Source organism: Pogona vitticeps, chromosome 5 (assembly GCF_051106095.1).
Source record: "Pogona vitticeps strain Pit_001003342236 chromosome 5, PviZW2.1, whole genome shotgun sequence".
Taxonomy (NCBI): domain Eukaryota; kingdom Metazoa; phylum Chordata; class Lepidosauria; order Squamata; family Agamidae; genus Pogona; species Pogona vitticeps.
This window is the reverse complement of record NC_135787.1, coordinates 110780599-110806642: the sequence shown is the minus strand read 5'-3', so window position 1 is coordinate 110806642 and position 26044 is coordinate 110780599. Positions and strand designations below refer to the sequence as shown.

General features: G+C 40.4%; 1 protein-coding gene across 2 annotated transcripts in view; it reads left to right on the top strand.

The window, feature by feature from the left end:
- Window positions 1-26044, top strand: part of BEND7 (BEN domain containing 7) — an 80500-nt gene that overhangs the window by 44665 nt on the left and 9791 nt on the right. For both annotated transcript variants that reach the window (XM_020809670.3, XM_020809669.3), the window contains exons 6-7: window positions 10219-10444; window positions 15341-15460. In XM_020809670.3, coding sequence (XP_020665329.3) covers window positions 10219-10444; window positions 15341-15460 — 346 coding nt within the window. The remainder of the gene's footprint in view (window positions 1-10218; window positions 10445-15340; window positions 15461-26044) is intronic.

Below are 26044 nucleotides of genomic sequence, written 5' to 3'. Positions count from 1 at the left end.
TTACTGTTTATGAGAATGGTTACAGAATATTTTACTATTTGTGAGAATGCGTGCAGATTGAACAGATAAGGGCTGTATGCAAATAGACGGGGATATTCGGCAGGAAACTCCTCTGGGTCTTCTGCTGAGATCAAGCACACATTCTTGATTGGGGCTATGTGGTGCTTCTTCAAAATAGAAGCGGCATATTCAAATAATTTTTAAAATCATGAACAACATAATATACAGTTTGGCCTACAGATTTGTCCAAATTGATTTAACAGTGTAAATCCAGAAGTACACCCCTCTGTGTTTACTGGGATTACTAAAAAGAAAGAAATCCTCTGGGGTAGACGGAATACAAATAGAACTATTTCAAGCTACAGAGACTGGATCTGTCAAAATCCTAACAAGAATATGTCGACAAATATTGAAAACAAAACAGTGGCCCACAGATTAGATTAGATTAGGCATCCTTCAGTCTTGAGAGACTATAGTAATGTGCTCTGAATGGAGGTCTTGGAACAGTGTCTAGTGTGGCTGAGAAGGCCAATTCGAGAGTGACAATCCCTTCCACACTGAAGACAAATACAATCTGTCCCCCATCTAGCTCCCTGATTTTGCTGGTTTCGGGACTGCCTCTTTGCCTCGGCCTGCTGGACAAGTGTCTCTTAAAAACGAGAGAGGCCATGATGCACCGCCTGCCTCCAGGCTGAACGCTCAGATGTCAAGGTTTCCCATCTGTCGAGGTCCATTCCTAAAGCCTTCAGATCCCACTTGCAGATATTCTTGTATCACAGCTGTGGTCTCCCTCTGGGGTGATTTCCCTGCACTAATTCTCCATACAAGAGATCTTTTGGAATTCAGCCATCAGCCATTCTCACGACATGCCCAAGCCAACGTAGACATCGCTGTTTCATTAATGTATACATGCTAAAAATTCCTATACATTCCATTCCATAAGAAAGGAGATGCCGAGGAGTGCAGGGATCTATTTATTTATTTATTTATTTATTTATTTATTTATTTATTTATTTATTTATTTATTTATTTATTTATTTATTTATTTATTTATTTGATTGATTGATTGATTGATTGATTTATACCCTGCCCATTTGGTCTTCCCCATGCAAGCAAAGTGATGCTCAAGATCTCGCAACAAAGGCTTTTACCTTGTACAGTGGACCCTTGACTTACAGACAGCATGACTTACAGACTTTTACAGACTTCTCGGGCTGCAAAATTTAGGTTTGACTTGCAGACTGAGATTTGACTTACAGAGCAGAAAAAAACCAAAATGGAACAAAAACGGCCTGTTACGGGATTAATCAGTTTTCAATGCACTGTAGGTCAATGGAGACTTGACTTACAGACTTTTTGACTTGAGAACCGCCTTCCAATACGGAATAAGTTCTCAAGTCAAGACCCCACTGTATGGAGGAACAAGTTCCTGATGTTCAAGCTGAATTCTGAAAAGGAAGAAGCACTTGAGATCATATTACAAATATCTGCTGGCTACTGGAACACACCAAAGAGTTTCAGAAGATCAGTTTATGATTTATAGACTACAGCAAAACCTTTGACTATATAGATCATGAGAAACTATGGGTTGCTCTGAAAGAAATGGCTGTGCCTCAACACTTGATTATCCTGATGTGTAACCAATATTTTAGACAAGAAACTACTGTTGTGACAGAATATGTAGAGACAAAATGGTTTGCTGTAGGTAAAGGTGTTAGGCAAGAGTGCATTTTATTCTTTTATCTGTCCAGTCTGTCTGCACATGCATTTCTATCGTATGGAAAGGCAGAATAGATTCAGGTGAAGGAGGAGTGAAAATTGTGGAAGAAACATCAGTAATTTAAGATATGCAGATAATACCATTTTACTGGCAGAAAGCAACAATGACTTGAAACAACTGCTGTTGAAAGTGAAAGAACAAAGTACCAATACAGGACTGTAGCTGAACTTGAAGAAGACCATAGGTTTTTAACCCATAGTCTACGGACTCCTGTCCTTACAGAGGGTCTGCAAAGGCTTGAAGAAATGTAATAATCTTTTGCAGTTAAAATAGAAAGAAAGAAAGAAAGAAAGAAAGAAAGAAAGAAAGAAAGAAAGAAAGAAAGAAAGAAAGAAAGAAAGAAAGAAAGAAAGAAAGAAAGAAAGAAAGAAAGAAAAATCTTAATTTCCCTTACGTGTTTGTATAAAACTTGGCTTTTCTAACCTACCGCTGCCATTAAAAACAAACAGAAGTAAGAATCAGTTATGAAAATAACTGCTTGATAGCAAATAACTAATATTTCTGCACACTTGCTACTGCTCAGATATTCATAAGCCGTGGGGAATGAGAGTCGGAGTCAGTCAATGTCAGGGTGAGTGAGTGAGTGGACAGACTTTGTGATCATGTTTCTTCTTGGATTTCTGCTACTTCTGTCTTATTTTCGGGAATTGAGAGACAGAATAAGATTATTCCTCATGGAGAAGTAACTTCATCTCAGTAATTGTTTGATGGATTTTTCCTGGTTAGTCAAATTAGCGTATCTGCCAGGTATCTTCATCTATTTAAATACGCTCAACTTAAATCTTCAAGGAGAAAAGGTTTCAGTTTTTGAAGTTGAAGACAAGAGCAGAGCAAAGATCGAAAGTTGGAATTGCTGCATCATCGCATGTTGAACCAAAACAATGAGACATTTCTAAACCTCACAAGTTTTCTTGGTTCCACCAACAAAGAGTTGTCTGAGGAGGACACAACCCTTATCACACAACATTTGGAAGATTTGCAGCATAGTTTCTGTGAATATTTTCTTGTTTCTGATGCAAGTAAAAACTGGATTAAAGATCCATTTTCAGTTAATGTGGATGAACTACAGGGGCTCACAGCAGCGGATGAAGACAAACTCGTAGAAATATCCACGGATGGTGCTCTGAAACTGCAGTTCAAGGAACAATCCCTTCCAAATTTCTGGGCTCATCTACAATCATTTTTCAGAACTAACAAAGAGGGCTATGAAAGTATTGATGTATTTTGACATACTTATTGACATATACAAAATTCATCCTCTGCTCTTCTTTATCGTAAAAAGAAGTATAAGAACCCTTTGAAACACATAGTCAGAACTCATACTACAGGTTTCAGCTATTAAGCCCAATATAATAAGGCTTGTAAATGAAATGCAGCAACAGCTTTCTCATTAATTATAATTGTATAAATATAATATGTTTCCTTTTTCTCCACCCAACTTGCATTTAGTGAGGTACAATTTTGTACAAATTATATTCATGTCAGGTGTGTCATAGTAATGATTTTATGTGCTTGTAATTTCAGTTCTCCAGCGAGAATCCTCTTCCTCTTCTTCTTCTTAATATGTATTAATTGTATGGAATCATTCCCATAAAAATATTATAATCAGGGGGGTGCATTCAGAGATTAACTTATTTCTCCCTTATTTCCAAATTTGAAGACCCTTCATGAAAAATGTTAAATAAATATTGATGCACTTTAGAATTTTAAATCTTTTAAATCTTGGTGGCCAATAGCAACAAAAGATAGTTAAAGGGTGTCCATGATAAATATAAGGTTAAGAACTGCTGAAGAAGACAGAAATCATGGCTACAGAAGAACTACACACCTTTAATGCTGATAATGAAGAAAGTGAAATGCTAAAAGTTTTTGTATACCTTGGTTCAATCATCAGTTGAAATGGAGACTGCAGCCAGAAAATCAGAACAAGAGTGAGACTCAGAAGGGCAGCAATGTAGGAATTAGAGAAAATAATCAAGTATAAGGTTGTGTCACTGGAGATGAAGACCAAGATCATCCACACTTTTGTATTTTTGATTGCCATGTATGGGTGTGAGACATGGACAATAAAGAACAGTGACGAAAAAATTGATTCATTTGAAATAGGGTGCTGGAGGACAGCTTTGCAGATACTGTACTCTGGATTGCCAAAAAGACAAACAAGTGGGTCCTAGATCAAATCAAGCCTGAAATATCCCTAGAGGCAAAAATTATGAAAGAGAAGCTGTCCTACGTAGGACACATAATGAGAAGGAAGAATTCTTTGAAAAGGACAATAAAGGCTATCCTTGAAAACAATACCAAAACTTCAGCAGGTCCAAAATGTGGCAGTCAAGATTGATTTCTGGGACTAGAAAATATAATCATATATCCCAGGGGTCCCCAAACTTTTTCACCCCGTGGACCGGCTGGGAAAGGCGGGGCACCCCCTGCGCTTGTGCGAACAGCATGACATGTGCGCATGTGCAAACGGTACTGCAGCGTGCGCATGGGCATATGCAAATCAGCTGTGTGGGGGATGGGGCAGGAGGTCTGTCTCCATAGCCCGGTCCGGCTCAGGCCATGGACCAGCACCGGGCTGGGGGTTGTTCTGGTGCACCTTCGTGGGTTCCATGTCAGTTTCTCCCCCCCGAGGGAGGCCCATAAATCCTCTACAAGAGGTAGGGCCTTCTTTGCGGTGGCTCCAATTTTATGTAACTAGCTTCCGAAGGAGTTCCACTTTTTTCAGGGAGGCTATCAACACTGACCCCAACTGACCACCTTCCCCCCCCCTTCTTTTCTCTCCTCTCCTCTTTTTCCCTCCCCTCTTTTCCTCCATCCGCTCTGAGATAAGTTGGTGCCATCTGTTTCTTTTTTTTTCTGGGTTATTGTTATCGGTTTTAATATTTCTATTTTCATTTGTGTTTTGTATTTTACAAGTTGTAGCCCATCCAGAGTACAGTGGGGTCTTGACTTAAGAACGGCTCGAGTTAACAACATTTTGACTTAAGAACCACTCTCATAGGAAAATATTGACTTGACTTACATACTTAGATTTGAGTTAAGAACTGAAAAAACCCACATGGGAGGCAGGGAAAGTGCAAAATTTGAACTTTCAGTTAACTGTTGGCCAGTGAAAAGGGTGCCTGTCTGCTTCCTCACTCCTCCCAGCGTTTAGAGAGTGGATTGGGAGACAGTCTTCGGACTGCCTGGTACTGTACTGCCTGGACTGTATTTTCCCTGCCTTCCCTGAACCTTTCTTGACCCAAGAAAAAAAATTAACAAAATATCCCCCTCTAGTGGTCGAAGGCGGAATAGCAGCTTCCCATTAGTTTCTATGGACGGAAAAGAGCAGATACGGATCAAATGGTTTTCAATGCATTCCTATGGGAAATGCAGATTTGACCTGAGAACTTTTTGACTTGAGAACTGCCTTCCAATACGGATTAAGTTCTCAAGTCAAGACCCCACTGTAGTGCTGTGACACTAATGGGCATGGGACACGAATTAAAATAAAATAAAATAAATTCTGTGCTCATTTCAATGTGCTGGTTATGACTTATAAAGCCCTTAACAGTTTAGGATCTTGATACTTGCTGGAAAGTCTATCTCAGAAATCAGCTACCCGTTTCACCCACTCCTCTCAATCTGTGTTGTTAAAATGACCACATTCAGGGGGCCCAGAAAAGCCAAGATATGGAATCAGTCTTTCTCAATCGTGGCCCCCAATCTCTGGAACAGGTTACCAACAGAGAGATGACAGGCTCTTTCCCTTCTTACATTCAGGAAATTGTTAAAAACTGAAATATTGAAAGCTGCTTTTAATGGAGTGAATCTCCCAGATGCTATTAACATTAATATTTTTTCTTTTCTTTTCTTGTTCTTTTCTTTTTTGTACAGTTTTTTTTTTCAAAATTGCTATATTGTTGTTGTACTGTTATGTGGGGTACGTGGGATTTTTAAGTTTTAACTTGTAAAATGCCCAGAGCAGTGCTTGCAGCAATAGGGCAGTATGTAAAAAAAATAAAGCTGGGGAAGATTGAACATAAGAAGGAAAAAAGGAAGATCAAATTTGAGATGGATTGACTCCCTAAAGAAACCCAGACACTTGAGGTTAAAAGAGCTGAGCAGGACTACTAAGGACAGGACATATTGGAGGTCACTCATTCATAGGGTTGCCATAAAATGACTCGATGGCGCATAACAACAACCTCTGCATAGGGATCTAGCATAATAGGATTTGTCCTTTGTGATCAGGAATCTACAAGTGTATTATGTTTCCTAGAAGTAAATGTTTGTTTATATATAAATAAAGTAACTTGTATAGAATTGGAAAAGGAGATCTATTTTAATCCCAAATGCCTAGAATAAAATGTAATTTGCTGCTTCCTAATTTTAGCATTTAAAAGTTTTGGCAGTTCTCTCATTTGTGTTAATTATGTACACCATTGCCTTGATTATTTTATGTTAGCAAACTCTATTTGGCTATAAATCATACTTGGAGATGTCCCTGTGAAACTCAATTGGATACTGATTGCTTGCAATTGAAGAATAATTCACTACTGAAGGAATTTGGAATAAATCAGCATTTTATTTTCAAATTATGTGACTGGCGTACAGACTGATTCATTTATAAAATGCACACACACAAACCTACAAATAACATTAATTGGATCTCTAATTGAGGGCATGGATTGCCTGTGAAGAGCTCTTATTGTACAAACATATATCTGTCTTCTGTAGTACAAGAACACTGGTTTTTTAATAGATAGGTTCAATATCATATTGTTCCCATGATTATCGCTATTATCGTGTGATAGGCTGATCACTGGAAAGTTTTACTTTGTGCCAGTCATTACAGAGCATGTCCTTTAATTATGCATAGGTAATATCAATCAGTGAGAGAGGGAAAATTCACAGCTGTACACAGAAAGCAATTTCTCATCCACATCAATCAATGCCTCTATTTTTATTGTTAAGTGCAAAAAAAAAAAAAAAAGGCTGAGAGTGGATAGAGATCTGCTATGAGAAAATGAATTTTTTATTCTCAGCTCTACCACCTCTGTTGTTGACCATAGGACCTTGTCTCCTGACAAGCTCTTGGCATATTTTTCTTTATAATGAAAAACTACACTCATCAGAGTGTTTCCATTACAGTCTGAGTAAATAACCTAGGCATAGTGACATAGCATATGCAGGAGGGATATTCTTTAGCTAGAATCTGTTTTAATTTAATCTTTTATTTTGTTGTAGTTTTAGTTTGAATAGTTGATGTTCACCTATGTTTTGCATAACTTGCAGCAGGTAATTGACAAGGTGTGAAGGAAACACATCTTGGTTGTGCTGTGGGGAACATTACCAGGACATGATCAAGACATGCTTGAACATCATGTCGGTTGGCCATGATCAGCCATAGCAAGTTATGTGAACATTCTGCTAACATTATGTAAACTTTAGTAGGATTCTGGCCCTTGTGTGTTAAACCACAGTTACTTACTCCAAGCTCTATAAATAAGGCAATATGAAAATGGGAGTAACTGCATTTCTCCCTTCAACAATGCTGAGGTTAGGGGTGCTGGATCCCTATGCAGTTCAAGATCCAGGTGTAACTATTATGCCTCCCAAAACTTAACTATAAAGCATAAACAGTATCCTCTCTCATACAAACATACAGAACAGATGGGTTTATTGTATTAACTGTACAGTATGCCCCAGCATCCTCCCCAGCCACCATGTGGAGTCACTATGCCAGGGGAGGGGTCTAGCTGAGTTGCCACCATTGGACAGGGGGGCTGCCTCACCACCAACTAATACCCATCTTTCTTAGGCCACGCCCTGGAGATGATTTTCAGCATTACATTTATTATTTCTTTATTTATTAAAATATTCATTCAATTATTTATTGGAATATTTGTGTATTGAAAAAAAAACATGCTGCTCAAGCCTGTGCAGTTCAAGGGAAAAGTGTACTCCCATTTCCTTAAACAGTGAAAGACATGCTTACAAATTACCTCAGTTGGGTCATATGTCTATTGAGAAGAAGATTAAGATATAGCCTACCTTAGTCAAGGCATGTGGTTGTTGATGGGTGGATTGAAGTATAGCCTCCTAACCAATTATTGAAAAATTTCAAATCCACTTCTGTGAGCTATGTTTGCATGGAACGACAATTTGTTTTGCTGCTTAAAGATACATGGTGCATATATTATCAGTAGCTGTAGAAAGAGAAGGCACACCTTGTATTGATAGAGATCAGGTGGCAATGGGAGGATCGCTTCCTTAAACCATTTGTATATAATACACGAGAAGAATTTCCGCAAGCAAAGTATGTGCTGTTGTCTTCACAGGTAGTCTGAATTTTCTAATGAGAAAGAAACCTGTCTTCAGGAGGTCTGAAATGCATCAGGTGACAGGTTGACTGAGGGAAGACAACAAAAAAGTAGGAAGATTAGGGAAAGGATTATATAGGCAGAAGCCTGAAGGGAGCAATCCTTATGAATAAAACTGGGATAATGGTGTCTGGTTTAAACCGACCTGCAAGTCTTGAGACCAGCAGTGGCGGTGATACATTTAGACAACTATATGGCTATGTTAGTGAACTACCACTTTTGAAGTGGGTTTGGCCAAGAATTCTGTTTATCAATAAATTTTAGAAGGCTAAGCAAAACACATGAAAATATGAAGTCAGTTTTCCTTGTAAATATATTGTGAATAAAGGATGTTGACACAGGAATGTGAATGAGTGACAGAATGGACAGATACATTTTGAGACAAATAGAAGTGCTCTTCCTGATCTAATATACTTTGTTGTTTAGTTGCTAAGTCATGTCCGACTCTTCTAATATACTAGAAGGTCACATATCAAAATATACAGAGATTTCACATAAATCCCTGTTAGGTCTCTGTATGAGGCATGGATCGGCATTGGGCTTCTATCACCAGTTCCAGTAGCATGGCTTTACACTATTGTGTGTGTGTGTGTGTGTGTGTGTGTGTGTGTGTGTGTGTTTGTTTGTTTGTTTGTTTGTTTGTTTGTTTGTTTGTTTGTTGATTTGATTTGATTTGATTTGATTTGATTTCTATCCCGCCCATCTAGACCAAGGTCTACTCTGGGCAGTTAAGAAAACTGTAACTTGTTCAAAAAGAATAAGCATAGTCTGAAACATGCAATATTTCCTTTACTTAAAACATAGGATATTCCATTTTGGCAACCTCAGCATTGTTTGGAGATCTATTTACTTCCTTTTTTAAACTTTTAAAACAGGAAAAAATTGTTCAGTGTTGGTTACCAGTTTGTAGTGATGAATGTGGAAATGAACATTCATTTTTTTTCTTTACCTTCTAAGAAATGTAGCCTTTAAAAAGTAACTTTCATCAAGATCTGGATCAGTCAATTTCACAGCTTTTTGGTCTGTTGATTAGTATTACTCATTATGGTTAAGTGGAACCTCCATGTTCCCAGCCTGTGATTGTCAATGCAGTGAATGGGTAACAAGGAACACTGTTGGTTTTGTGTGTTGATTATGAACTTTCCCATTGGCAGGGAAATTTCATAATACATTGACAGATGGCTATGTGGTGTATAAGTTCATGCAAAAAGGTAATGCTGCTTGTGCTCTTACGTTGCTTTTTCAAATGTTACTTTCAGCGCACACCTTTTGTTTATCTCCTGAAAACATATCCACCCAAGTTTATCTCTAGAAAAATGTATATATAATTTTAGCCTTGGATTTTTATATATAGCTTTTAAAATCCTGGCTTACATATAAATACAGGGAGATTCAAATATGTCACGGAATGTAAGATTGCAGCCATAATAATTCAGATTTCAAATTCCTAATAAGCAGTATCATATGTTAGTGAACCAGTCCTGTGCAGGACTAAATAAATATTTCCAAGTTGTAATTGCGAATATGGAATTGTATAGGTGTCCAAGTAACCAGCTGCCTGGGATTGTTCCAGCTCTATTAATTAATTTTAGTAATTATAATGATGAATGGGCCAGTAATTGATGTAATATATATTTATACTGAATCTTGTTATACTTGTTGACAACTACTGTTTCAGAGAAACAGAAGTCTGTTGTGGGGCCAGGAAGACCTCATGTGTATACCCTGTTTCCTAAAAATAAGACCTAACCTGAAAATAAGCCCTAGTATGATTTTTCAGGATGCTCGTAATATAAGCCCTACCCCCAAAAATAAACCCCAGTTAAGTGAAACCCTGCCCTCTACCATTATGAAGCATTGTGCAGCAACCAGAAGAAGACATGACTGTAAAACAAAGCATCCCCTGAAAATAATGCATTTTTGGAGCAAAAATTAATACAAGATCCTGTCTTATTGTCGAGGAAACACTGTATATGTTTCTGTGAATGGCTGGGTACTCACTGACATTATTTTTTTGGAAAAAAATGTTATGAAGTAACTGCTAATAACATATTCATATTCTTTTGATAGCCAGAAGTGCAACTTGCAGAAGGCTTTGATGTTGTTATGCCTAAATCACAACTGGACTCCATATTAGCCAATTACACTCGCTCAGGAAGCCTGCTGTTTCGAAAGTTGGTGTGTGCATTTTTTGATGACAAGACCTTGGCCAATTCATTACCCAATGGCAAGAGGAAAAGAGGTCTCAATGATAACCGAAAAGGACTAGACCAAAATATTGTGGGTGCAATAAAAGGTAATGTGTATAATATATCTGTTTTGTTGTTGTTTAGCTGTTAAGTCGTGTTCGACTCTTCGTGACCCCATGGACCAGAGCACGCCAGGCCTTCCTGTCTTCCACTGCCTCCCAGAGTTGGGTCAAATTCATGTTGGTAGCTTCGATGACACTGTCAAGCCATCTTGTCCTCTGTCGTCTCCTTCTCCTCTTGCCTTCACACTTTCCCAAGTGTCTTTTCCATGGAGTCTTCTCTTCTTATGAGATGGCCAAAGTATTGGAGCCTCAGCTTCAGGATCTGTCCTTCCAGTGAGCACTCAGGGTTGATTTCCTTCAGAATTGATAGGTTTGTTCTCCTTGCAGTCCAGGGGACTCTCAAGAGTCTCCTCCAGCATCACAATTCAAAAGCATCAATTCTTTTGCGGTCAGCCTTCTTTATGGTCCAGCTCTCACTTCCATACATCGCTACTGGAAAAACCATAGCTTTGACTATGCAGACCTTTGTGGCCAAGGTGACGTCCCTGCTTTTTAAAATGCTATCTAGGTTTGTCATCGCTTTCCTCCCAAGAAGCAGGCTCTTTTAATTTCGTGGCTGCTGTCACCATCTGCAGTGATCATGGAGCCCATGAAGCTAAAATCTGTCACTGCCTCCATAACTTCCCCTTCTATTTGCCAGGAGGTGATGGGACCAGAGGCCATGATCTTAGGGTTTTTTTTTTTTAATGTTGAGCTTCGGACCATTTTTTGGTGCTCTCCTCTTTCACCCTCATAAAGAGGTTCTTTAATTCCTCCTCACTTTCTGCCACCAGTGTGATATCATCTGCATATCTGAGGTTGTTGATATTCCAGCAATCTTAATTCCGGTTTGGGATTCATCCAGTCCAGCCTTTCGCATGAAGTATTCTGCATATAAGTTAAATAAGCAGGAAGACAATAAACAGCCTTGTCGTACTCCTTTCCCAATTTTGAACCAAACAGTTTTTCCATATCCAGTTCTAACTGTTGCTTCCTATCCCACATATATCTGTAGTCTTATAATAGTAACTAATTGTATGCTATATTTCATTTTGAGACTTATTAAATCTGTTATACTTACTCTTATTCTCAACTGCAAATGTATCCTTAAACATTTCTATGAACTGGTCTGAGCCAGTAGGTCCTCAGACTTTGAATCCTGTTTCTGGACTGCATCACTTCAGATGTTAGGTTGGCATTATACATGCTTATATTACCACAGGGTACATGTTATGTCCTTTGAAAAGATTACTATACATAGAAAACCAGCATGTCAAGGAAGACAGTCTATCAACATTGACCTATAAAGCCATAAACTTGGGACCTCACAACCTATTGGATCACCTTTCTCTAAGATCAATATCCCATGCCACTCATGTCTCCCAGGCATTGATGCTATGGGTGGCCACCCCAAAAGAGGCCAGAAAGTCTGCAACCACGAGTGAGGGCCTCCTCTGTGATGGCTGCCTCTTTACGTAATGCTCTACCTGTGGAGTTGGCTGTTTATTTTAAATTGCTGGAAACCACCCAGAGTAGTGGAAAGGCCACTAAATGGTGTGGTATAAAAATATAGTTACTAAACAAACAAACAAACAAATAAGCAGGCTACTTACAGTAAGGAGGGTTTTTTTATGGAGGAACGTTCAGAGATGGAGTACCTGACTTGCTGGTTAAAAAACACAATCCATATTTTTCTGCACAGTGAGCTATTTGCACTGGGCCTCAGTCCCACTGAGAGTTAGTTTTTGATTTTTTTTCCCTTTGATGTGGTGCTTTGCAGATCAGCATTTAAGGAAACGCAGTATACAGCTCTTTGTGAAGTGCTTTTATTTTTTTTACAAAACTAAATTACTCAATATTGTATTCAGATATAAGGCTGAGGTTGATGAAATGTTACTTAGGGTCAACAAAATAAGATTAGTTTTTATACTTAGAGATTAGTGAAGCATGTCATGCATTTTTATTAGTGCAGTTCTGTAGTTCCCTAGTCCTTTGAAAGGTCTGTTTATGAATTAATTCTTCCCCCACCACAATATCTTAGATTCATTGGGAATGGGTGCAGTAGCGATGATGACACAAGAGCTAAGCCTGTTTTTGGTTTGATGGATTCAGTGCAGAATCAAAGTATGCAGAGACCACTGGAGATGTACACTCTACAGCCACATGGCACTCTGACCCATATGCATCTTTGCATAGATGGAGTGGTAGTAGAAGGGATATAGAATTAGTTAGAATTAGACATTCTTCACTTTCCTGTTAATTCTGTATATGAAGTTTGATGTAGAGCTATTCTGTTGTTCTTTATATATAGTTAGGATTCTGAGTGTTTCTCATACCCTGAGCTGCAGTAAAATTTAAATGTATCTTGTGCAGGATACTTACCACACAATTTATTGTATAATTATGCTTCATCAGAGTGTAAATTTAAATGGGAGCTCCACTCTAAGTAATTTGGCCTAGTTATGAATCCAGGTATAGAAGCACAGATCTTGGAGAAAGGCTGTGTTGGGAAGAGGTTGCACATAAGTGGCCAGTCAAACCAGCTGTCTTATTTTGTTTAAGTGTAGATGTATTAACCTCGTGGAGTGAAAAATGCTCAAATCAATTGGTGGAAGCATCTAGCTTCCTATTTCAGAATGTTGTCATTGTTTGAAAATACGTCAATGTAGTTATATTTCAGTTCTTTAACAAAATTTTGGCCAGAATTCATTTGGTAGCCCCAGCTAGAGTAGATTAATTAAATCTGTTTCATAAATATGCAGTTTGGCTCATCATTCAGCATTTTAATTCAGCGGGTCTACTCTAGAGGGAACCACCAACTGGTTTTAGGCTTCATAATAAGTAATATATTATATGCCTGTGGAAAGAAGACTTCAAGCTCATGGAGTAAATAAAACAACTTTTATGGAATACATTTCTGACATACTAAACTCTCTCTGTCTTTGGTTACGTTCAGCAGCTAATAATATCAGGGGTGGTACTGCTAGGCACTGTTATCATAATAAGAGAACTCTATTATCATTATGGTACCACATGAATGATATTTCTGGGAGAACTCTGCTAAGCTTGATAGGGACTCTGTTGCTAGAAGGGAACAGCAAGGGATGGCACCCTGTGGAACTTAACTCTGCCTGGCTCTATTTGCTCATTTTATTTTTGAAGAGCAGTTCTATAAGATATACTATAGATCCATTTGTTCCTTGTGATAGCTCAGCCAGTGTGAGATCTCCTTAAGAATGACAAGGCTTTTTTTTTACATCATTGCCAAGAGAGGCTCATTTAACAGCTCTTCCAGCTGTTTTTAGAATCATACTTCTGATTCTCTTTCTGTTACCAGAAACTGAGCAGGATTTGTGCCCAGTAAATCAATTAGATGAAGATTGTAAGCAAGAGTCTTCGTATTGCAGTTTTTGGGCCAGTGGGAAGCCAAAATGAGAGTTAAATCTCCCACTGTTAAGCAACCCAGGCCTGAAACATCTTTGTCATCCCTCTGTATGTGGAATTGTTATGATTACAAAGAGACCCATCAAAGGATATGGAAATTAGCATCCAGAAAGATGCAGTGTATCTAAATGAGTTCTGTGTGAAGCATTCCCTACTTTGCTCCTAAACCAGATTTCAAACACATTCTTGCCTTAGCACTTGCCTCTCCCATCTGTGATAATGAATGATTCTGGGAGAATATTATGGATACAATTTAATGCATAGACTCATTTGGGTTGTTATTGTGATGTCCATTTTTTGGTTACTGAAATCTTTCCTTTAATAAAAGAAATACAGTCTGTCCTCTGTTATATGTTGGTTGAACCAATAAATCTTGAGAGTAGCTTGAGATAAGTATGAAATAGTTGCCCATGATAATTCTAGTTTACAAAATAAAAGCTTATACATTTAAATTTCATATTCATATATTTGAATGTGTCAATTTGCATCACTGATTCTCAGACAGTGTTTACTGTTCTGCTTAAATGGTTAGTGAAGAATATTTCTGGCATTCTAATGCCATCTTACGTTGAATCATTTTTAATATGGTAAAGGCTCTTGAGGACTTAGGAGATCAAACTGTTATATATATTTCTAAGTAATTAGGTGCCTTGCATTGGAAGACTAGCAGTTGAAATCTAGATTTGTATCACAACACATTGTCTTCTACTGTGTCGGATATACATATAAGGGAGACTATATATTTGATGCCTCCTGTGTGATTTCCTGCTCTTGGAAAATTGATAGTTATGAGGAAAAAGTTTGCTGTCATTATGATGCTGTATATCAGACAGATCTTACATTAAATAATTCAAAATTATCTTAAACCATTCTCAAGTTTTATATGAAACACTATACAGTGGTGCCCCGCATTACAACGAAACCCACATGATGACGAAATCACTTGATGACAACTTTTTTGCGATCTCTATAGCGATAGCAAAACGATGGTTCCTATGGGTTTTTTCGCTTAACGATGATTAGGTCCCTGCTTTGGGAACCATTTTTTCTCTGGACTGTGGGGATTTTGTAGCTGATCGTTGGGTTTCTAAAATGGCCTCCCGCTGTTTTCCAACCCTTGTTTCGGAAGACAGGCATTAAAAACATCTGATCGGCACTCACAAAATGGCTGCCCTATGGAGGATCTTCACTGGACGAGCAGGTATTTTTCCCATTGGAACGCATTAACCGGTTTTCAATGCATTCCAATGGGGATTTTATTTTCACATGACGACAATTTTGCTGTACAGCGATTTTGACAAAACGGATTATCGTCGTCATGTGAGGCACCACTGTATCTTATTCTGCTATGCATTTCTCCTGTCTGGTTGCTTGATCCGTTTTCTTTCTGAAGTTCTCTGTATTTCTCCAGCTTTGAAAAATGTGCTGTTTTGGTTAAGATATGTTTTCTGGTCTTAGTGTTCACGGAAAAATACTGCACTGCAAACCATGTCGATAAATTGCCTGGCCCAAGAGACTGGGTACAAATCCTGCAGGATCAAATCAAACTCGCAAGAAGACGGTTGAAAAGAGGTTCAGGTAAGAACAAAGAGTAGGGTTAGGGTGTGGAAACAGTACAAATGAGAATATGAAGGTGACAGAATATTTATGGCCTTCAATGAGTATAATGTTGAGCATAGTCTTAAAGATTGTTTGAAGAAGGATATTGTTCTTAAGGGTTCGTTGATGCATGCGTGCCTTTTAAAGTTCTCTTCCTGACTTTGGGTTGAATATGTGTCCTCATAGCAATATTTTTGGATAGCATGAAAGCTGTCTGTGGCATTTGAGCTGTGACTGTTTCATGTATTTATTTATTTATTTATTTATTTATTTATTTATTTATTTATTTATTTATTTATTTATTTATTTATTTATTTATTTATTTTATTTTATTTTATTTTATTTTATTTTATTTTATTTTATTTTATTTATATCCCACCTATCTGGTCGGTTAAGACCACTCTAGGCGGCTAACAGCATAAAATAGTATAAAAAATTTTAAATAGAAGAAACCTTAGGAGAGGGAGGAGACAATAGGAGAGGGAGAGGAGAGGGCATCAGGAATTGTCTGGAGGGAAGGCCTGCCGAAACATCCATGTTTTTAGTTGATTAAAGATACCCAGTGAGGGTGCCACGCGAATCTCAGGAGGTAGGTTGTTCCAAAGGCGAGGAGCCACCACCGAGAAGGCCCGATTTCTTGTCTTTACCTTCCGGGCCTCCCTCGGCGTTAGGCTTCTCAGCCTCACCTCCTGGCTCGCACAGGTGACACGGGTAGATCTTGGTGGGAGTAGGCGTTCCGCCAGGTATCGAGGCCCTAAACCGTTTAGGGCTTTGTACGTAAGCATCAGCACTTTGAAGTCGATGCGGAACCGGATGGGCAGCCAATGCAATGCAGCCAGAGTGGGTGAGATATGTTGGTCTTTTTTCACTCCACTAAGTACTGTAGTCTGGCTGCCGCATTCTGGACCACCTGTAGTTTCCGCAGCAGCCTCAAAGGCAGCCCCACGTAGAGCGCATTACAGTGATCTAATCTTGATATTATGAGCGCATGCACCAAGATAGTGAGCGCCCCAACATCAAGGTAGGACCGCAGCTGGGCTATCCACCTAAGGTGAAAAAAGGCGGAATGGACCCGGACGCCACCTGAGATTCCATAGTGAGCGCCGGGTCCAGTAGATTATTGCTTCACGTTACTGATATAAAATAATTATCTAAGATAATTGGTTCCAAAATCCATACTTTATACCTTTATTAGCCCAACCAAAAGGCCAAAAATATGTTTCAGGATCTTTAAATCTCTTCATATGGAAACATTTTACACAAAATAGGAGTCAGGTTGAAGGAGAGATTTGCTCATAAGTATCATGTCATTTGTGGGACATGGTGGCGCTGCGGGCTAAATCGCAGAAGCTCGTGCTGCAGGGTCAGAAGACCAGCAGTCGTAAGATCAAATCCACGCGACGGAGTGAGTGCCCGTCGCTTGTCCCAGCTCCCGCCAGCCTACCAGTTCAAAAGCATGTAAGTGCAAGTAGATAAATAGGTACCACCTTGGTGGGAAGGTAACAGTGTTCTGTGTCTAAGTCGCATTGGCCATGTGACAACGGAAAACTGTCTTCAGACAAAACGCTGGCTCTATGGCTTGGAAACGGGGATGAGCACCGCCCCCTAGAGTCGAACACGACTGGACAAAAATTGTCAAGGGGAACCTTTACCTTTACCTATCATGTCATCTGCATGTTTTTCTGAGACATAATGAAGAAGACATATCTGCAGACACATATTGAGTGATGCTGGAGTCACTTCTAAGATAGGTGGGAGCACTATCGGTTCTCTGATCTGAAAACACAAAACCATCGTATCAAATCTAAACTGTTTCTATGTCACCCACACACCTTTTCTGTGCTGTGTGTGCTGCCATCCAAACAATCCTCCACAAACTGCTGTGCTAAATTTGGGATTGCTTTAAACTGTGAATAGAGCCTTGTCTTGTGTTATCCCTACCACCAAACCAGGCAGACAACCTGAGTTTTTTTTTGCAGTAGTGTTTACTGCCACAGCTAAGGACTAATTTTATATTTTTTTTTTTAAAAAAAAAAGAATGCTTCTGATGCCGTGTACAACCTTAGTTATTTTAGAGACGCTATATAAACAGAGTGTCTCAGAACTGACCAGAGACATGCGTGGGAGTTTCTTATGAATGATAACAACAACAATGGTTTGTAAAACTAAACTATAAGAACAGTGTTCAACCGTTCACGTTCTTCATTATGAAACCATAAGCCTTTACTTCTTTAGAATTTCTAAAAAAACTTAGTTCAAGAAACCCAGCTAATTCCTAATGCCCATATCTCAATCATACATAGCCAACGCAAACCCCACAAAACAGAACCTCTCCATCCAAGAATCATACAAATGCAGAAACATTCTTCCATATCTCTCAACTGCCACACATCCAAACTAAAACTGTCAGTTAACTCCCAGTCAATTTTATGAATGACAATACAAACCTATACACAAAAATACATTTACGGAGTAAAAACTGTTCCCATTTCTCTTGAAACTCAAAAACTCTTTGATGGTGGAAAGCAGTGAGTGAGCAGGCAGTCTTTATACTGACAAGACTGGAGATAATTTATCTGCTCAGTTAAAAAAAAACACCCAAAGCCAAATGGGTAGTATCGGCTCATTTACCAAGTGGCTGAAGAGAATGGTGCTACAGAAAATAAAATCTTTGTTCCAGATGGTATGAAATCCTCTTCCTTGTCCAGTTACAGGTGGCATAAAATCTTTTTGCAATATAGGGTAAAACTATATTTGTTTATTTGCCTTTTATATAGAGGAAGCCTGATTTTTGTGTTTCAAAGGACTTTCTTGAGTATCTTTAAAGTAAATGTTAAGATAATTTAATGAGTTGCAGATAGGTTCTGTTTTAAACTTATTTACAAGAGCTGGCATCTTTCCTAGAATTGGAGACTAACTCTTACTGGAAAAATTGAAATTTGACTAAAGAAAATTCATCAACAGAATTGCTTTAGAAAGAAATACTTTTTGGATTCTGAAAGCAGTTTCCTAAGGAGAGTTTACTGTCACATTTTGCACCATTGGTGTGTTTTTGTATGTAACTGGAAGTACCATATTTTGATCTGGCACCTTTTCAATTCAGTGATTGGCTTGAATCAGACACACTAGTTTTCATGTATGTATTTATTTATGTATTTCTAATAGCTCCCTGCCATTTAACCCTGACACTGGAGGCTATATGATTGCAGAGTGTGCATGCAAACACACAGTCACAAACAGATGCACCAGCACTCCACATGATACACAAGTTCTCCACATGTCCCGTCCATTTATAGTTTTTGGTGTCAGACTAGCAGTACAGCTGTTAACCTTCCATTTACTCTATATCAGTGGTTCCCAGCCTTGGGTCCCCAGACATTCTTGGACTCCAACTCCCAGAAGCCCTTGCCAGCACAGTTAATGGATGTCTGCATTCCCTGAATGAATACTGTAAACTGTTTCATGTACTAGCAATACAACAGCAGCCTCCTTAGGGGATGGGTAATTCTGTTCTCAATTACTTGTGTTTTCCAGTGCAATAAAATCCAGTGTAGTGATGCAAAAAAATATTGTTAGTAGAGAAAACAGAAGACAGTGTAGATGGCAATAAAAATAGTTGACTTAACCTGAGTGCCTTGTAGGGATATGGAGACTTCATTTCTTGGGTAAGCTTAACTTCCTGTTTCAAAAAGAAGCTGATCAACAATCATTAGAGCAGCTTCCTTTTGAAACAGGAAGTTAGGCTTGTCTATGGTATGAAGCCAGCCAGCTGGACCTTTGTCCAGGTCCTATAACTAGGGCTCCCAGAAAGGAGAATTATGGAGAATCCCTAGTGCCATGTGTTACATACAGCACTGATGTTACCTGTCTGTCATGGGTTTGGAGGGAAAGTTCCATCCTATGGGGAGTGGAAGGCGGGACATCAGGAGGAGGGGCTGTACTGTATATATATGTGAAGCCTGTGTGGTGAAGTTCAGAAGACGCTGGGATGTGAAGAAGCAGCAGCTGGGAAGAAGAAGCTGGTGTGGGAGTCTGTGTGTCAGACAGGGTACTACTGTGTGTCAGAGTACCAACCTGATAGGTTCAGGTGTCTGTTGGTTAGCCAGAACTGATAGGTTCAGGGTCTGTGCTTCAAGTTAAGTGTTCTGTGTGAACCAAACTGTATACATGTATGAATGAGACTAAGCCACGTTACTATATCTTATTCACCTGATCATTTTATTTTCCCTGTGTGTTGTTTAAATAAACCTTGTTCTTTTATTTGTTAAAAATCCATCCCTGGTCTGTGTGACTTCTTATAGGGAATGGTTGGTGGCAGCTTAGTTAACGTGTGGCAGATCCCAGTAGGTCTGGGTTTGTCACATTGATTGGTGTCCAGCGTGTGGGATACGACTGGTCCAGTTGTCCAGTGGTCCAGCAAAGCCTTGGCAAGTGTGCCCAGAGCAAGGGGGGTCTAGTCAGGGACAATCTGAGAGCGCGTAGGTAATCTTCTAGGTGTGCCTCACGGGGGGGTGCACTAGTAGAAGAACGTGTAACCTCAGATTGCGGGCTAGATTAGGGAGCTCTGAGGTAACCTGGTTTTGGCGGGAAAAAAGCTGAGGCAAAACTGTGAAATAGCAGTGAGCTAGCTTGTCTGCTGAGAGGCCCAGCAGAGGGGGGTAGACTCTAGCTCGCAACTGTTGCAAGTAGTGCTGAAGGACAGCAGCAATCTATAGGGAAAGCTGGTTCTGAGGCAAAAGGAAAAAAAAAAGTGGTCGTTTTATTTTGAGGCTTGACTTTTTAAAGCAGCTTGTTCTGAGGGGGGATTATGCCCTTGACTCGAAGCCAAATGGCAGAAATGGGTGAAGTGAAAGACCCCCAGGTTGACCAAGGTTCTGAGGATGAATTTGGCTCAGTGCAAGGTGACAGCACGGGAGAACAGAACCCAGAACTCAGAAAATTGCTCATAGCCCAACAGCATGAACTGAGGATGAGGCAATTGGAAAAAGAAGAAAAATTAGAGAGAGAGAGAATGGAGAGGGAGGAAAGATTGGAGAGAGAGAGAGAATGGCGTTTGAATTAAGAAAATTGGAACTGATGAACCAGAACAATAATAACAATAGGGATTCTGAGGGAGGCCAATTGTCTAAGGCTGACCTGAAGAAATTCCCTGTGTACCACAAGGGAGATTGTCCTGAGGTGTTCTTTTCCTTAGTGGAAAGAGCGTTTGTGGACTTCTCAGTGAGGGAAACTGAGAAGATGACCATCATGCGATCTTTAATCAGTGGTAGCCTGGCTGAGGTTTATTCAGAGATGCCACAGGAACTGATGAGAGATTTTGCAGAGTTTAAAAAACTGGTGTTTGCAAGACATGGGATAAATGCGGAACAGCTGAGGCAAAGATTCAGGTCCCTCACAAAGAAACCAGAGCAGACTTTCACCCAAGTGGGGGCTCAATTGGTGAGGCTGCTAGAGAAATGGCTATCTCAGGAGGGGACAGAGACCTTTCAGCAGCTCAAAGACTTGATAGCGCTGGAACAGTTCTGTTCAGTCCTGCATGGGGAACTGAAATTCCAGGTGAGGGAAAGGAAACCAAAATCTGTGGCAGAAGCAGCCGAAATCGCAGATTTTATTTCCCAAATAAGAAAGCCCTTGGGTGAGGGGAAAGCGATGGGAAAACCTAAAGAAACCTACAGCAAGTACTCTCAGGGACCAGGGAGAAACCAGCAAGTGGGAGGGGCCCATGGTGAAGGGAAGCCCTCAGACATGAAACAAAGACCTCAGATTTTGGAGGGAAAACCAAAATCAGATGAGAAAGACTCAAAATACACCAGAAAATGTTATTTCTGTCAAGGAAAGGGCCATCTAATCTCAGAGTGTGAGAAATTAAAGCAGCTAAAAGGAAATGTGCCTCATGATTCGAGTGGAACCAAGCCAAAAGCTGTGTTCTGTGTCCAGAAAGAGCAAAGCTCCTTGCCACAGAGGGAGCCTGTTGCCATGGCTACTCAATCTGGAACAGTTACATCTGCTGATCAGGCTGAGGAAAATGGTCCTCTTGTGGAGGTCAAGCGCTGCTTGCTCGTGAGAACAGATTCTCAGTTGTTTGAAACAGCAGGGGTGGACGTAGGAATACTTGACCATCAGTATCGGGGGTTGAGGGACACTTGTTCCCAGGTGACCCTGTGCCATCCAGATATTATTCCTAGGGAATATATAATCCCAAATGAGAGCATGAAGGTGGCAGGGATTGAGGGGCAGGTGATCTCACTGCCAGTAGCGGAGGTACCTGTGAACTTTCAAGGCTGGAGGGGAGTTTGGCGGCTAGCGATTTCATCGACTCTGCCAGCAGCCGTGCTCGTGGGAAATGACCTGGCTGAACATGTGAAACGGGTGCTAGTGATTACACGTTCACAAGCCACCACGGGGACAGTTCAGGGGGGTAGTGATGGGCCCGAGACGGAAGCAGGTGAAGGGAGTTCTGAAGCTGTGGTGGAAACCTTAACCACAGACAGCCGATTTGGCCAAGGGCAAAAGGCAGACGCCACTCTCCAAAAGTGTTTTGAACAGGTGACAGACGCCCAGCTAGCACCTGAAACCCCAGTGAGATTTCTAGAGAAAAAGGGGATTTTATATAGAGAGACCCTGAGGAATACCTCAAAAGGGGGAGATGGGATCCGAAGTCAGCTAGTGGTACCTGAAAAGTATCGCCCCATGATCTTACAAAGGGGGCACTCTGACATGTTTGCTGCGCACTTAGGGGTGAACAAAACACAGCAGAGAATCACACAGAATTTTTACTGGCCTGACATAGGGAAGCAGATCAAGGAGTTCTGTAAACAATGTGATGTGTGTCAAAGGCAGGGGAATAACCGTGACAGGACCAAAGCAAAGTTGTGCCCTTTGCCTGTGATTGACACTCCGTTTAAATGCATAGGGGTGGATATTGTGGGACCTTTGCCCAAGGCCACAAAGAGGGGGAACAGGTTCATTCTCACCATTGTGGATCATGCCACGAGGTACCCTGAAGCCATACCCTTGACTAACATTGAAACTAACACAGTGGCAGATGCCTTGGTGGGGTATATGTCCAGGATGGGATTTGCCTCAGAAATAATCACAGATTTGGGCGCATCGTTCACATCAAAGCTCATGAAACGCTTATGGCAAATCTGTGGAATTAAGCACAAGGAAACCACTGCCTATCATCCTGAAAGTAATGGGTTAACTGAGAAGTTCAATGGGACTCTAATGCGCATGATTAGGGCTTACTTGGCAGAGAATCCAAACAATTGGGACCAGAAGCTGCAATCCCTTTTGTTTGCTTATCGATCAGTGCCACAAGCCAGTACCGGGTTCAGTCCATTTGAACTTTTATTTGGGAGAAGGGTGAAAGGGCCCCTTGATTTAATCAAACAAAATTGGGAGCAGATCACCCAGGATGACCCACCGGACGTTGTGACATACATAGACTCTTTAAGGAAGGACCTAAAGAGAAACTTAGAGCTAGCAGCAGAGACCCTGCAAGCTCAAAAGGTCAGAAAGAAAGATTGGGATGACCAGGAAGGCAGGGAGAGGCACTTTAACCCAGGGGAGGGAGTGCTTTGGCCCAGGCCCTGCAAAGAAAACAAACTGCAGCTGGGTAGCCCAGAAATAAAATACTTGGGTCACATGGTAGGGGGAGGAGTGATAAAACCCCTAGAGGCCAAAATAGAAGCCGTTCGTGATTGGCCCAGACCCAACACCAAGAAAAAAGTCAAATCATTTCTTGGGTTGGTGGGCTACTACAGAAAGTTCATCCCGAGGTTTAGCGAGATTGCGGCTCCGCTGACCGATCTGACGAGGAAGAAGGCTGATGACCGCATCCCGTGGACCAGCGACTGTGAGGAGGCGTTCCAGAGGTTGAAGCAGGCGCTAATCAACTATCCAGTGCTGCGTGCTCCAGACTTCGACCGGGAGTTCATCATCTACACCGATGCGTCTAACAGCGGGGTAGGAGCAGTTCTGTGCCAGGAGGATGAGAATGGTGACCAGCATCCAGTGTCCTACCTGAGTAGGAAACTCCAGAAAGGTGAGAGACATTTGGCAACCGTGGAAAAGGAGTGCCTGGCCATAGTCTACGCGATCCAGAAGGCCAAGCCTTACATCTGGGGAAGACATTTTGTTCTGTGCACTGACCATTCACCACTGCAATGGTTAAAGACAATGAAAACCCACAATAGCAAACTTATGAGGTGGGCTTTAAACCTACAGGACTATGACTTTGAAGTGAAGGTGGTCAGAGGGTCAGTGAACTGTGTTGCTGACGCCTTGTCAAGAAGACCTGAAGATTGAAGACGGCGAAAGAAACATGGACTATGTATATATGTTGGTGACCAAAGGTTAAATGTACCTGTTTTTTGAACTTGGTTTGTATGAATAAAGGTAAATTGATGTAATGTATATGGTAAATGTTTAAATGCCTAATTGCTATGGTTAACTTAGAATGTAAGTATAAGTAAGTATGATATGGTATGTATAACTGTTGTTGTGTGTTTTATCCAGGTTGTTTTTTGGGAAAAAGCACCTTAGCTTTCCCCCTACAAAACAACTTATAAAGAGGGGAGGTGTTACATACAGCACTGATGTTACCTGTCTGTCATGGGTTTGGAGGGAAAGTTCCATCCTATGGGGAGTGGAAGGCGGGACATCAGGAGGAGGGGCTGTACTGTATATATATGTGAAGCCTGTGTGGTGAAGTTCAGAAGACGCTGGGATGTGAAGAAGCAGCAGCTGGGAAGAAGAAGCTGGTGTGGGAGTCTGTGTGTCAGACAGGGTACTACTGTGTGTCAGAGTACCAACCTGATAGGTTCAGGTGTCTGTTGGTTAGCCAGAACTGATAGGTTCAGGGTCTGTGCTTCAAGTTAAGTGTTCTGTGTGAACCAAACTGTATACATGTATGAATGAGACTAAGCCACGTTACTATATCTTATTCACCTGATCATTTTATTTTCCCTGTGTGTTGTTTAAATAAACCTTGTTCTTTTATTTGTTAAAAATCCATCCCTGGTCTGTGTGACTTCTTATAGGGAATGGTTGGTGGCAGCTTAGTTAACGTGTGGCAGATCCCAGTAGGTCTGGGTTTGTCACACCATGGTTTCAGGAAATTTCTTTTGCAGTGTATAGTTGTGTGCATCAGCACATGCTTGGCATTCTGCTAGACTAAAGATTAAACTGCTACTGCCCTAGCCTTTCTTGTTAACATTATGATGACTCAGGAACTCAGTGTGGCTAAGCCTGCACTTGCACCCAGGGTCATTCTTCTAGCTCAGAGTGCCCAACTCCTTGTAAACTAATCAACAATGTGGTGATTACAGGGTGCTTTGGAACATAAATCCAATGTTTATATGGTGCAGGGGTTAAAAAGAAACCTAAAGCAACACATATATATTACTTCAAATTGAATTTCAGTTCTGAAAACAAAGAGTTAGGAAAAACGACTTTTCTTCAGCCAAGAACAAATTTAATTATTGGCAGTGTCAAACTTTAATCTGCAAGCATTACTAGGATTAAAAGATGGGTATATGGGAAGCTGCCTTCTCCCAGATTAGAGTTTTTATCCATTTAGTTCAGTATTGTAAGTTCCAAGTGGCTGCAGCTTTGCAAGGAAGGTGCAAAGCTGTATTTTTTTTTTCATCACTTGCTACTTTACCCTTTGAGCTGGAGATGCCAGACAGAACCTAGAGCCCTCTACAAGCAAAAGTTGCACTGTACTACCAATCTGTCTGGCCTCCACTAGACATGAATATATGCAACTTTTTAATCACAAAATGGTGCCTTGTATGAGATTGAGATCGTATTGCCTTGTATTGAGATCATTGGTCCATACAACTCAGTATTGTCTGCTCTAACTGACAGTGGCTTTCTCAGGTCTTTCTAAAGCTTGCTGCCAAGGATATGATTAACTGCAGACAGTAGGGATTTTGCCTGGAATATCATGTGTTTAAGGTTGTGCCACTAAGCTATGATTTCTCAGTCAATCTAATGTTTTAACTGTTTAGTTTGCTTGATGAGGAATTCAGTGAAACATGAAGGGTTGGCTGCATGTCCAGGTCCTGTTGGCCCTAAAAGAGGTTCTTTGGGGTGGGGGTTTGTTTTTGTTTGTTTTTTGGTCATCTCAGTAAAACAGGTGAAACTGACTTTTCAGAATCCTGGTAAAGGATTGCAGTTTATCTAGTAGAATTCTCTTACTATTGTAAAGAAATGTGCTTCTTAACAGTGCTATTTGCAAAGCCACTGCAGTAGGATATGAAGTTACATTTAATTAGTCTTCTGAGTTGTATGTACAAAGAAAAAAAGTCCTATCTCTTTGTCATTCTTCAACAAGGTTAAGAATTGCAATCTGTGACCTGTTGAAACAAAGTTGGACACTGTTCTCAGTTATCCATTCACATGTAGTTTTATCATACAAAGTAAGTGGGCGAAAACTGACATACAGCGAAGGAAAGTACAAAACTTGTCACAAATGCTAGAGTCACAGAGCCCAGCATAGGTGGCAGGATTTGTGCTTCTTAATCATCTACCTAGCTACAGCCCATTTAAATGGAA